General features: G+C 45.6%; 1 protein-coding gene across 1 annotated transcript; it reads right to left on the bottom strand.

Moving 5' to 3' along the window:
* Positions 1-439: 439 nt before the first annotated feature.
* Positions 440-12,964, bottom strand: Gp150 (glycoprotein 150). Its single transcript, XM_017171841.3, has 7 exons — positions 12,879-12,964; positions 12,648-12,718; positions 4,127-4,730; positions 3,783-4,012; positions 3,394-3,724; positions 1,602-3,336; positions 440-1,543 (listed from the first exon to the last, which is right to left on the bottom strand). Exons 3-7 carry the CDS (start codon positions 4,709-4,711, stop codon positions 1,200-1,202), a joined length of 3,225 nt encoding a protein of 1,074 aa, XP_017027330.1. The 5' UTR covers positions 4,712-4,730; positions 12,648-12,718; positions 12,879-12,964; the 3' UTR covers positions 440-1,199.
* Between the last annotated feature and the right edge of the window lie 1,026 nt (positions 12,965-13,990).

The raw sequence follows: 13,990 nt of genomic DNA, 5'->3' as shown, positions 1-13,990 counted from the left end.
TTTTCTAAAGCTTTTAGTTCAGTTTTCAAAGCTGCAAAAGAGAGACTACTTTCAGAGATAATAAAGCCGAAATAGGCTTCTCTGCTTAATTTATTATTGTTTATTTTTAAAACTCTCTTAAAAAGTCTTTTACTACCTGAACCACCTTCCTAAAGCTCATCATAGCGCAGATGGATTTAAAATTAGTTATTCCTTTATATATAAGTACTTTGATCGAGAGGAAAACTGCCCTGGAATGCCCTAGGAAGTTATGTCACAAGTTAGAAGCGGAACTCCAGCGCCACTTTCAAGATAACCCTCCAAAGTCCCATCGATGATAAGGATGTCCGGGCACTTGAATCGTTTATTGAACTCAGATAAAATATATTCAATTTTATTGAACGGCTTGTTATGGTTAAGGTGTACTACTAAGTATGCATATAGTAAAGATTACGATCGGTTTGGTTAAAATAATTTATTGTTTTCGGAATTGGTTGAAAGTCAAATGTGTCAAGCGATTACTTGATTTCGACTGGAAGAAAAGGTAATAAAAAAGACTTAACATAGTTTATGCATTAATTATTTCTCTCATCTCTTGATCAGATTGTAAATCAGACGTCATTCTAGGGAGTCCTCTAACAGTTGGCTACACAGATCCGGATCTAAGACTCTTACTACCCTCTGCTATTAACTCCTTTGGAAAGTGTGTTTCTTTAAGTAATTTTCGCTCTGTTTGGAATTTGGCAAAATGGCACTAAATCTTCAAGTTGTTCCCGAAATTCTCATACGTAAGGAGGGATATGTGGGGATTTGGGACTCGTCTGCTGGCGGGGTCACCTCTGCTGTTTGCCACGGCATTAGGTGGGATAAGCTATTTCAGGGATATGGGGGATCTCGAGCTCTATCAATATTTATTTCTCCTCTCTCTCTCTCTCTCTCTCTGCTATCTCTGCTATCTCCTCTCTCCTTGCCCTTATTTGGATTTAAGTATTTCTCAGTTGTTGCTTTGTTTACTCGCATTTCGCTAATACTTGTAACTCCCTTCCTGGTCTTCTCCTGCTGTCGCCTTCGTTCATTCTGGTGTCTGCGTGTGTGTGTAGTCAATTGTCTGATGCGATTTTCCACTTGTTCAACTATCAATAAACTTATAAATTAGAAAAACAGCGCAACTCGTTCGACTTCCGCGGTGTCCGGCCCGGAACTTCTGATTCTAGGGGGACTTAGACCTGGTTGTTGATCGGCGCGTACCGGTGCACCTTGGGCTGCTTGATCGCCTTGGGCTGCTTCTGCTCCTTGCCGCTGGGCTTCACAATGTCCTCGCTCAGCTTCTGGTAGACGAAGGAGTTCTTCGATGCCAGCAGGGCCATGCGATAGCGCTCGCCGCGCTTGCGGAGCACCACGTAGACCACGCGGGCGATGGCCAGCAGGATCATGACGACGCAGCTGACCACAATGACCACCGGGATGAGCATGTTGTAGTTGCCGTAGTAGATACGGCCGCGCTCAATGAAGATCTCCTCGTCATTGCTGTCGTCCGATTCGTCGCTCTCGAAGCCGAGTTTCTCTGGAACAGCAGAGGTATTGTGAGTTTAGGAATACATAAATTAGAAAATAAAACTCACCCAGTAGGAACTTATCGCGTGTCTCGTGGGACAGGTCCACCTCCTCCGCCTTGACACCCTGATCCTTCAGCAGGGGCTTCAGCTCCTTGTTCACAAACTTGTCAAAGGCCTGGTCAGAGTCGGCCTTGGCCTTGGCGTTCTTCTTGGCCTCCTCGAAGCGTTCATCGTCGTTGTCATCGTCATCGTCGTCATCATCATCATCCTCATCTTCGTCGCTCTCGTAGTCGCTGCTGTCCTCGTCCTTATCCTCGCCGCCATTGTTCAGATCCTCCTCGGCACTGTCGTTATCTGGCTTCTTCTCGTTGGCGCTGTCCGATCCCTTCATGATCTTCTGCATGCTGCTCAGCTTGTTCTTGTCCAGCACACTCTTATCCAGGACACTGAGCAGCTTCTCCTCGTCCTCGTCCAGCTTCTTCTCGCTTTCCTTCAGACGCTTCTCCAGCTTGGCCTCGGCGCTGTCGGCCTTCTTCTCATCCTGAAGATCTAACGAAGACTCCGCGTGCTTGCAAACCTCATGGGCAAGGGTAGCCCATCCGGCCTGGGCCTGATGCTCCAGCTCTACGATGGTGGCATCGTCCTCCAGGTTGGCCAGCACAGGCAGGCGCTTGGGAGTCATTTGCATCTGCAGGGTGACGTAGCTGATGAAGTCCTGGAAGTCGCGGTTGCACTTCAGGGGATTGTTCGTTATATCCAGGGAGCGCAGGTTCTTGAAGCTCTTCACGTCCGCGGAGGAGATCTTCTTGATCAGATTGCCGGAGGCGTTGAAGCTGCGCAGGCTCTCGAAGATCTTGTAGCCCTCGCCCAGCTGGCGATCGGAGAGCAGGGAGGTGAGCTCACAGTCATTGACGTCCAGGGAGCGGAGCTGGTGCAGGGGCATGAAGAGGCGCACGGACAGCCGGCTGATGGGATTACCCGCCAGGTTGAGCTTGGTCAGCTCTCCGTTGTCCATGAGGAGCAGGTCGTCCATGCGGGGAATCAGGTTGTTGCTCAGATCCAGGTCAATCAGTTTGTGCAGGCCGCTGAAGATTTCCTTGGGCAGGTGGTTGATGTTGTTCCAGGCCAGCTTCAGGGTGGTCAGATGCGGCATAGTGGAGAAGGTCTTGTGACCCATCGGGCCAATGGCGCAGTTGGAAATATCCAGATAGTACACAGTGAACTCTCCGCTGTAGCTGACGAAGCCATCGGTGGGCAGCTGGCTTAGGCGGGGATTGTCATTGAGGCGGATCACGTCCAGCTCGGAGTTCTTGAAGAACAGCATGCCCGAGATCTGGTCCAGCTCGTTGATCGACAGATCGATGTGGCGCAGGTTCTTCAGCAGGAGGAACGAGTCCGGCTGGATCTTCTTGATGCCGTTGCCCTTCAGGTTCAAGTTGGTCAGTCCGGGCATCCGGTCGAACATGCTGTGGTGCACCTGGTCAATCGCATTGAAGCTCAAGTCCAGCTGCTGCAGGTCCTTGGTGCCGAAGTGCAGGTCGCCGTTGAAGGTGTTGTACTTCAGGTGGAGAATGGACAGGGTAGTGCCGTTGAAGATCTCGCGGGGCAGCTCGGTGAGCGAGTTGTAAGAGAGATCCACTTCCTCCAGGGAGCTTGCCGTCTCGAACACATTCTCGGGCAGCTTCTTCAGGCTGTTCTGGCTCAGGTTGATGTACACGATATTGGTCAGCTGGGAGAAGGCCTTGGGAGCCAGCTCCACGAGATTGTTGCGGGAGAAGTCCAGCTCCTCAATGCTAGAAGACTGCAAAGATCATTAAAAAGACTGATCGAAGGGGAAGGAATAATTTTAAAGACCTACCTTGAGCAGATACTGGACGCTGGACATAACGCTCAGATCGTTGCCCGAAATGGTGAGCATGCGCAGCTTCTTGTTCTGGGCAAACGTATCCGGATTGATAATGGCCAAGCCCACATCGGTCAGGTTCACGGCGTACAGCTCGTTCAGTCCGTGGAAGGCCTCTGCGTGCAGATACTCCAAAGTGCAGTTGGCAATCTTGATGGAGGCCACGTTCTTGAGGCCCAAATTGAAGAAGAACTTGGGTCCCAGCAGGATTGGGTACTTGGGGCCAACATTGGTCACCACGACGTCCGTGATGTCCGAGCCAAACTTCTGGGTGCCTTGGTCCAGTCTGCAAGGATTTTTGAAAAGTTAAAAGGATTCTTTTTTGGAAGTTATCTAATACCAACCTGCTGCAAGTGGCCACCATGTAGCTGTTGACATTGCGAGAGCACTGGCAGAATCGAGGGCAAGGAACGTCCTCGCTGAACACCACCTGCTCATTATCCGCCAGATCATCAGTAGCCTCGTCCTCATCATCATCATCATCATCGTCATCGTCGTCGTCGTATTCGTCGTAGTTAGAGTCGCTTTCATTATCAATAGTGTTATCCTTGGTCTTCTGATCGGTGGGTTTGGCCTGAATAATAGGTATTTTTGTAAATTATTAATAACCTGAATAATATCCTTACTTGTTTAACTTTAGTTTAATTGCCATTTTACTTAGTTGTTTATTTAATTATGTTCAAATTACCTTAGGCTTCGAGGGATTGTCAATGGACACCAGCTTGGGCTTCACCGTGGTGGCCTTGCCCTTCTTGGCACTGGCGGGAGTGGTCTCCTTGTCCTCATCAAAGTAATTGTAGTCGTCATCGTCGTAGGAATAGTTGTCGTACTCGTAGTTCTCGTCGCTATCGGTGGAATTCTTTCCGCCGACGGTGGTGGAGGAGGATGAGGACGTGGTAGTGGCGTTCTCGGTCTTGAGCATCTTGTTAAAGTGCGGATCCTCGGCCAGGGCCTGGCTGTGCTTGGCAGCCTCTAGTAGATCCTTGATAGCCTCCTCGCTGAAGGTCTTCTCGGTGCCCGAGGGCGTGCTCTTTTTCGCTGGCCTCCTGGTGGATGTCGTCTCTTCAAAGGCCAATTCCTTGATCTTGGGCGTGGAGATCTTGGGCAGGCTCTCGGTGGGAGTCGAATCCTCGGCGGAGCTCAGCTCATTGTCCTTCAGATCGTCGTGGACGAAGTGGATCTTGTTGGCTATGGAGGTGGCTTGGCTGGCGTGGATCAGGGCCAGGCTGAAGGCCAGCAGCAGGACCAGCCTGCAAGTCGAATGGCGACCCATTCTCCGGCTGATGGGCAAACTGGAATGGAATGGACCAGTACAGTTACAGTTATTGCTGCGACGATACTTCCAAGAAGGTGGAAAACCGACGACTCACACCCAACGGAGCCCCGTATCTTATCGCTAATTGTCCGGGCCAGATAAGCAGATATACGTTTATTGAATCAACAGCGTTCAAGTGAAGTGGCAATGCTCAGGGCTGGCCTCAGAATGCGAATGCGCGCGTCGTATCACCCATTTCCCCGAAAATCGCGGATCTCCATGGCGAAATAGTGAGGCATGTTGACTCCCGGAGTTAGCACCTACCCAGACCCGGACAGTTGACATCATTGCCCATGCTAATTCAGTCAGCAAATTCGAGTTTCTAAATGTTTGCGCTTATCGTTTAATGGCAATTGTTTCCCCGATAAACAAGACCAAATGATTCTTCGCTTATTTTCGATCTGTTACTCAGCAATCGCACTTTCGACCACATCCGTCATGTATTTCCCTTGGCAAAACAGAAATATGTATCTGAAAGTTGCCTTACTCAGAAACAGTAAAAAGAGTCAGAATTGCTGACTCTCGGTCTGAATAGGAGCCTGGGCCTGAGCCAGAGCCATAGCCCGCCTGTCGTCAGCTGAAATCCATGGCTTATTTATTTGTCTTTCGGTCTGTTTGCCCTTTGATTATGGTCGACTAATTTGCATACCCTAACAAATCGATTAAGTAATCACACTTGCTGCCGAGTGCCAGGGGAATCCCCACGCGCAGTGCTTCTTGACGCCAATTAAGAACTCGTTTGCCAGCTCGAAGCTTCTGCCAAATTCTAAATTTCACACTGAAAACACGATTTTCTAGGCGATTCAAGCTTCTCGCTCTTGGAATGCACACATTTTCCACACACCCGCCAGTGTGTGTTTGCCTTCGTTTTCATGGCAAACAAATAATTCGAAACCGCGGCTCCTCCAGTTGCAAACAAAGAGCTTTGGGTATTAATTTTTGTTACCAGGCAAACGACCCGGGGGATCCGCGACCAAGCAAATGCAAAGTGCGCAGTTAAGGCGGTCAGAATAGATAGCGTTTATCCAGCCGATATGCTATATATACATACATACTATATGTGATTCTCAACACTTGAACAAAAAAGTGGTAAAGAGAGGTTTTCCCTAGGCAAATTGTAGCATTTGAAGCTAATTATTAGTTTATTAAAATATCATTTTAAATGGGGGTTACATAGATCTTGGAAATTCTTAGTTTTTCTCAACAAACGAGGTATTCCCTAGGTTTTTTTATACAATTTGATTCTGATTAAAAAAGCAATTTCTGCTTAATGTTATTCTTATCTTTAAGACGCAGATTGGAATTTTATTTGTTTGGCATATAATTCTTAGAATGTTCAAAAGATTACATATTGAATTTTAAAGAGTATATTTATATATATTTAAATTTATACATTTTTTAAGCAAGATAACAATATCTAAGAACCTCTTGATGTGCACTCACTTAGCCTCTGTTAGAGCATTTAATTAGACGTACAGAGACGCCTCAGAAGGCGCTTAGCCCGAGCTCAGCTCAGTCTGCTGCAATTTTGTGTGTGGGTGTCAAGTTAAGAGCCGAGGAGCTGGCAGCTGGCTGAGGAGAAATCCCGAAGGGAAACTGCAGTCGCGAGACCGCACATTAAACGTGTTTAGGTCTCTTGGCTAACATTTCATCGAGTCACGAAAGATTTTCTGAGCCAGACGACAGCCTAGCGCTTTTGGATTTTGGGCTGGCTTAGGCTTTGGCTTTGGCTTGGGCCAAGGCGCCGCCGACACGCCGACCATAATTAATTCCATTTCTGTCATTGCAGCGGCGATATCTGTATACTGGGCTACATATACACATATATATGTATGCCATATATGCCACCTAGGTGTGTTGTGTGCGGAGCGGAGCGGTATATGTTCAAGTTTAGAGAGAAACCGGTAACTGGCCATACTTGTACATGTATGCAAATACGTTTTCCAGTCGGAAACTCGTGAGTCAACCAATTCATCATAAAGCGGCGGCTAGCCGGGACACATCCGAAGTGATCCCGATTGAGAGTTGTATCCATCACCCCCATCGTTTAATTTTTTGAGTGCATTGCAGTGTCGTGCATCTAATTAGCCCGAGAATCGAACGGGGAAATGCCTTCCTGAAACCGCTTCTAAAACACTTTGACATTCGATCGAAGCAAGTCGAGATAAACCCTGATCTCCCGCCCTGTTATACTTAATGGCCCTGTACTGAAACCAGATACGGAAACACATTCGATTTGTTCGATTCTTTTGGGGGGAATTTATTGAAACACTTCCACGAAAAGTATCGCATAACCGGGCGATCTAACGACGACGTTTTGTTAAAACGTAAACAACTATTAGGTCTGAATTTATTATTACTTGTATGCGCTTGTTTTTCGGTGCTTATCAACGGGTTCATAGGCATGTGGTGTTTTAAATGTTGGCCCATTCCCATGGGCAGCGTCCCCAAACGCCACCATTTCTGTATCATGTTACACACTGAAGTGTCATGTGGATGTGGAGAGCAGCTGGGGCCTGCTGGCTGCCCATTGAGAGTCATCGATTTCGATTAGTCGAAACTGGAAACTGGGTGCGACCTGCGAATATCGTTGAAGACTCCCTTAGATTCCTCTCAGGATCACAGAGAGCAACGGTATCTGCAAGGTCAGCTTCAGGTAGATTCGCCTTGACTCCGGCTTAGTCTTTTCGGCAAATACCCAGAAATACCCAAATACACATTCATATCTCTGCTCTTTTTTTGAGGTTGTTGTTGCGAGCGTGGGTGGATAATGACCGAGCTGTCTGGGTATAAATAGCCGTCGAGAACAGGAAGTGAAACGAGAGGAGCGACTGGTGTGTGTAGGTAGAAGGCATTCTGTTCCTTTTTTTTCGAGAGGATATGGATTCCCAGGCAGAGCGGAAATAACTCAGCTAACGACGACGACGACGGCTTCATTAGGGTGGCTCGAACCAAACTCATCCGATTTTGGACGGCTATCCGCCGATCACGACTCAATCACATTTGTTGACCGTTTCATTAGCATCACGAGTTGCGGGATTTACGATCATGATTTCGCACGAAAAATGCGCCACAGATATCCAGTTTCCAGCCATATATCATGCCGGGCTTGGGCGAGAGAGTATCCTATTCGGTTGACTCCATTCTGGCACATAATTTCTGCAACGTTAATTTTTGCAGCCAGTCGCCAGATCGGCGTACAATGGTCAAAATTGCCCAAGGCGGGCACATAAAAAACATACTCAAAAGTATAAAAAAAATGCCGACATTTGACCACACACAAATACACTCGCACACTCACTCGCTGGCTGTTAATAAAAATAAAAAAAAGGGGAAACTGTTGGCTCGAAAAGATGGCCAGACTGGTTTTTGGCTTGCGGCAGCTGCTGTGTAAGCCAAACTTGCGCGGCGGTAGCCAAAAGTCAGGCAGATGACTTTACGAGTTACGAAAATTCTGGCTAAAAGTCATTTCAATTTCCAAAGAGAATTTCTACATAAAGTCCGACACTCCGCAGTTGCTTGAACCCTCTGCACACGATCAGCTAGCAAAGTCACTCGCAATCACTGTGACAATAATTAACTGCTGGCATGTGCCACAATCGATTCATAAGGCCTCTATAATGCAGGAAATCGCCGAGCTAATCTTAGAAGGTCACTGGAGCTTGACTCGAGCATTGTTTTTGAATTTCACAGCAGCAGCTGGCAGGCAGGCACCTTTTGTGTGAAAATATCTTTACCTGAAGCTGCCGCAAACTTATCGATCCGCAATCCTTGTAATGATCAGATGTACTTGAAATTTCTTCCGCTCTTAAAGTGCTTTTTGCTGTTATCGTGGTGGGGGAAGTTCCTGCCGGGCTTTTTAGTTATTAAAACTGTCAGCCATTCGACTCTGATGTTTATGCCTGCTTCCTTGCCAGCAAGTGCTCTTTGTCTGAACAGTATCGTATATATCGGGCGTATCGTATATACAGCCCCGATACTGAAGCAGGAAGCAGGGCATAAATTAAGAACCCGAGGAGCAAATGAGAAACCGGCTTTTGGCCAGGCGAGGGCGGTTCATTAGCGATATCTGGATCGCTCCTCGCCTCCGGGGCCTGCAGCTTCCGAGAAGGCTTGCTGGGGCACGACTTTTCCCCGACCTGGAAAAAAAGAGCTTTTCATTGTGTCCGCCTAGGGAAACCTGATTTGTTTAGCCGCCAAAGTGTGATTTTTCCGACTTTGTTGCGCTAAACTTTGCACTCGACCGGGCTTTGTTGCCGTCAACAACAAAGGCGCTTTAGCCATCACGTATTGTTTATCGGTCGAGAGGTGGGTTGTGGCGTCGAATGCCTGGAATTGTCAACCCGCTGAGCCATCCATATATTTATTAAGTGTCGAGGGCTTAGCACCTAGCACCTAGCAATCAGCATCGAGTATTGAAATTGAGTAAGCTCCACAGTCGCAAGACCTGCAATCTGATTTTATAGCTATAAACAAATTACTAGGCGCAGTGGCCGGAGAAATTGCACTGAAAAAATTGTAGGAAAAACTAAAAACATTTACGGATAAAAAATTATCATGAAAAATAGTTAAGATGTTGTTTGTGTACTTTGAGTTCAGGTGTTTATAAATAAAAGAAGCTCTCCCTATTTATAAATTCAATGTCCCCGAATGTGTTCAAGCTTGGAAAATAATACTTTGAATTAAGATAAAAAAAATTCCTAAAATATTCATATGAAAGCTGTAAAGAAACTGTCATGTGTGCTTCAATCAACCCGCTTTTTAAATTACATAAAAACCCTAACATCTTCAACTACACTTCATTCTCTTTAAGATATTTTGCCATTCCCATTCCCCCAAAATTTTTTGTAAGGGTTGCAATTACGAATTCCGCTTGTAGTTGGGCCTCTGCCAACGTGGCCAACTGGCAAGTTGCAGGCCGCATTCCGGGCCGCGCACTGCCACTCGCATGGCACGTAAGCACACACACTCCTCTGAGTCACATCCCAGAGACAAGAGTTTCTGCATTTCATTAGCTTGGGCAACGCTCCAAGCCCAGACGGAGTAGGAGACGGCGACGCAGCCGCAGTGGCAGACCCTGAACCCAAACTTTGACGCTGTGAAATCGGCTTAAGTCAGAGATCTTGAATTATGGTCTGGGCCAGAGCAAATCAAGGCGATCTTGCTTATAGGGGCTTAGGTACCAACACCCAACTTTTGTTTAGCCAAAGTGCGAGAACAATTGCACAGCCAGAGAAAGTTGCAGCCGAAAATAGGGCTCCATTTGTCAGCTGTTTTCCGACGACTCCGATGACTAATGTTTTATGGCAGAAATTGATTAATGCTAATGCGACCACTCTCCACCTCTGCGTCTCTCTCTCTCTCTGACGCTCTGTCAGGCTTGATCGATTAGATTCAGGGTTAAGGTAAAACGTCAACGCAATGTGGGTGCGAAATATGCGGAGCGAGCGTCACGCTCAATTGGGCAGAGAAAAAGTGGAAAAGCCTCAGCGAGCAAATTGCATTTGGCTTTCCCTCGACCGCCTGCCTTCCAAACCCACTCCCAATCCCCCCGCCCGAGTCCCATTCAAATGACATCATTGTTGGCCGAGCTGTTAAAACAATAAGGCTAGATCGTTAAATCGCTCGAAATAGTTAGCTTTTTGCTGTTTTCGTATGGCAATCATGCTTGTGTGTCCGCAAATAACTTCTAAGCGAGCCAGAGCAAAGCGCGATATTACGCATACGCCGCATGTGCCGACACTTAAGTTCTGTGTAAGACACGGCTCTAAACCAAACTAACCCACACATGAACGATGATCTCTACAAATGTTTGACTCCCCACTTAGGCCAACCCAAGCTCCGGCTGGCCATAAAAGATGTGCTCAGCTTTAGGTATTCATAATTTGCCGGAGACGAAGCTCTACGTCAAATCGAATCGGATTGGAGTGGAGCCACTACCTCCGGCCAATTACCAGCCATGAAAGCAGCTCGGGCTGAGTAGAGCGGAGAGTGCTGTGACCTCATTAACTCGCAGTGGAGCGAGTCAAAGTCTCAACTGGCCCGTGTTTGCTTTTGGCTTTTTATCTGTATAAATAGGTACACTGAGGTTCCTATGTGGGGACCGGCTTATGTCGCGATTAGATAATGCCACAGTCGGGCAACTGGCGACAGTTTGACACTCTACATAGTGTATGTACATGAATATGATTGAAAGGTCCCTTCGGACCCTCCAGTCCCTGCCCAAGAACAATCCAAGTGGAGGCGAATTTGCATACAAAATCGCTTTCCAGGAATCCGCTGTGCACTCCTCCGAACTGGTTGATTACGTCTGGAAAACTGAGTCGCACCTCAAAATGGACGTGTGTGTGTTTATTGCCCAGATCTCGGTATAATAATTTGTGTACATTTTATTTCATTTAAATTCCAGCTTCGTGCCCGCGACAGCCAGCCAGCCAGCCAGCGGAGATGGTTATAAACAGCAAACATTAAAATTGAAAATCGATTGGAACTGGTTCTGAATTATGCATAGAAATAAATAATTTATTTTCTGGAGAACTTTTCGTGGCTGTTATCGAACTTCAGTCGCTTGATTAATTATTGGCCGCCGCTACAGGAAGCTCTGAAAACCGATTAAACACGTACACGCAAAGAAAAGTGCCATGAAATAAGGGTCAATCGAGATCCGATATGGTAGAGATGTCAAGATCGATGTGAGTGATTTTTTTAGGCAGTTCAAAGTGAGAGAAATGATCAGAGATTGTAAATATAAGAAAAATTATATCAATTGAGATTAATAATATCATCTTTATAGGTGATAATTTGATCTTATCTATATATATAATATCAATTGCCAAACTAGGTAATATTTAAGATCAATATAACATTTTAAATTTCCCAAAATAGAATTTTAAAATAATTTAAATCCATTTTCAAATAGCATAATTCGATGCTGGCTTAATTTTTTTGCGTGCACTTAAGCCCGTTAATACGTCGATTTATGCAGCGACCTTTGAAGCTGAAAAACTGGGCCCGAGCGGAGCCTCAGCTTTTCCAATATTTATTCAAGCTCCGCTGCCCATCTGCCATAGTTAAAGACGAGTGTATGCAAACTGCGATCATGGCCGGACCTAAACTATATAGATTTATCTCTCTCTCGGTGACAGTTGGGCATGTTGGGTTTTTGCAGCTCGGCGGCGTTGAATTTGTTATGAAGGTGACTTCTTTTGAGTAAATGCATTACCGGTTTGTTCACCCCTTTCCCTCTCGTTTTCCCCCCTCTCTACAAAAACACACACACTAAGACAGATGTATACCCCACACAGGTGTAATCTTATCTACCTGGCTGGAACCGTGTTGGTTTACTTGAAAAGCAAATGTTTTTCCTTTCGAGTCTGGGATATTGCCAGCTCCCTTTTCGTTTTCAGTGCATTTGTATTAACTGGGCTTATGTCGGGCGATAAGGTCGCTTTTGGGGGTATCTCAACCCGAAAGTATCTGCGCTTTTGCTTGCAGAACTTATCCAGATAATTGCGACTCGGGTTTGAAAATTATATGTCACCACACACACACACACACACACAAGAGCAGCTGCATTTGGGCGCTGTCAGAGTGTGCGGGCTTCGTTATGTTTTTGTAGACGAACGGCACAGGTAAAAAGCCACAGGTAGCCCGCTCACACTCACACACTCGCACACACACTCACAGATACCGAGAGCCATGGAAAGATACGTTCGGCGAGCGAGACAACAGCTTGCTCGGCGGAGTGTCACTAGCGTCGTCACGCTTCCCCCTGCACGTTCGCATGACGAAATCCCATCCCCCGCTTGCACTGCACTTTTTTCCAGTCTCAAAATCCCGAAATCCGAGTCCCCGACTCACGAGGGATATGGTATCCGCTGGATACGAAACTCACCTTGTGAACGGTCTGCGGGCAGACGTCTGTCTCTGGGGGAGCGGGGTAATCCAAGAATTGGTTTATGGTCGCTGCAAGAAACACACAATCTTTTTAGTCGCCAGGATTTTCACACCGAAGGATCGTGTCGTCCTTTTGAGAACAGTTTTTAAACGGATCAATTCGCCCGCTAGTGTCACGTGCTCTGCGTCCGTTAATTAGAGTATTATTTGTTGTTGTCTTTGGCGTTACCGATTCCGGGGGAACTTGTAAGATCGCTTTCTACTCTACCGCGATGTGCAACACCTGTTGAAGAAGTTCAAACTCAACTGATCACTGATATACGGTAGCAGTGATGTCACTTTTTGTGGGCAAAAAAGCTGAATTACCCAAAACAAACAGCTAAAAAAAGCCAAATTCCGGCGGGAAATAGCTAAGAAAAAAGCTGCATTTTTAAAAATAATTTTTGTGTGTTTTATTTTAAGTATAAAATATTAAATCGAAGCAGATATGCTGTTTTTGCATGAGTAAAAAAAACTGATAAAAATTGACAACTAAGTTTTATTTTCAAATTTAAATAATTACGAATAAAATAAAAGTTAATTTGCATATTTTAAACTTTAAAAGATTGGCATATATACATATAAGTGAGTGCAAAGCTTACCAAAGGAGATTTTTTTACTTTTGTATATTTTTTAATCGAAAACCTTAAACAAACGGTTCCCAATTTAGTGCCAAATTATTTCAAGCTTTTGTTACAAAATATAAAAAGATTAGTAAGTTTTTTTAAATTTAAATATATATTTTTCAAAGGCTTTAGATATGCCTCTTTATTTCGGGAAAATCGCCAATGAAATACTATTTAATTTAATTTTAAAAAATCAACTTTAATATTCTTTAAATACTTACATGTTTTATATGTTTTAGTTTCTTGTTATGGTTAGTATGCCTAAGTTTCTCTCATGATACAGTGGGCCTAGTTCGACGAAAAAATGATTCGTAAAAAGTATGCAGTGGATTGCAGCTTATTTCGTGCAGTCAAGAAAGAAAAATACAGTTAGAAGTCTGCTTTAATTTTATAAAAAAGTTGGAATTCGCTGCCCGGTGTTTAAACATTTTTTCCCGCAATCACACTTAATAAATAAGCTGAATTTGACGGGAAAAAGGCGGGAATGGCACCACTGTATGGAGAGGGGAGAAGTGCTGCCAGATACAATTTAGTTTTTGCACTAAAAATTCTCAAAAACGCTATTGCGGCGTCAGATCGCCCGATCTGGCACTTTTGGTCGCTCGCACACGAAATGTCTGGCAACGCTGATTGCACGAGCTGCCAGCGTTGCCAGACATTTCGGATTTTCCTTTTG

Source organism: Drosophila kikkawai, chromosome 2R (genome assembly GCF_030179895.1).
Source record: "Drosophila kikkawai strain 14028-0561.14 chromosome 2R, DkikHiC1v2, whole genome shotgun sequence".
Classification (NCBI taxonomy): Eukaryota; Metazoa; Arthropoda; class Insecta; order Diptera; family Drosophilidae; genus Drosophila; species Drosophila kikkawai.
Note: the sequence above shows the minus strand (reverse complement) of the source record. Positions and strands in the feature narration are given on the sequence as shown.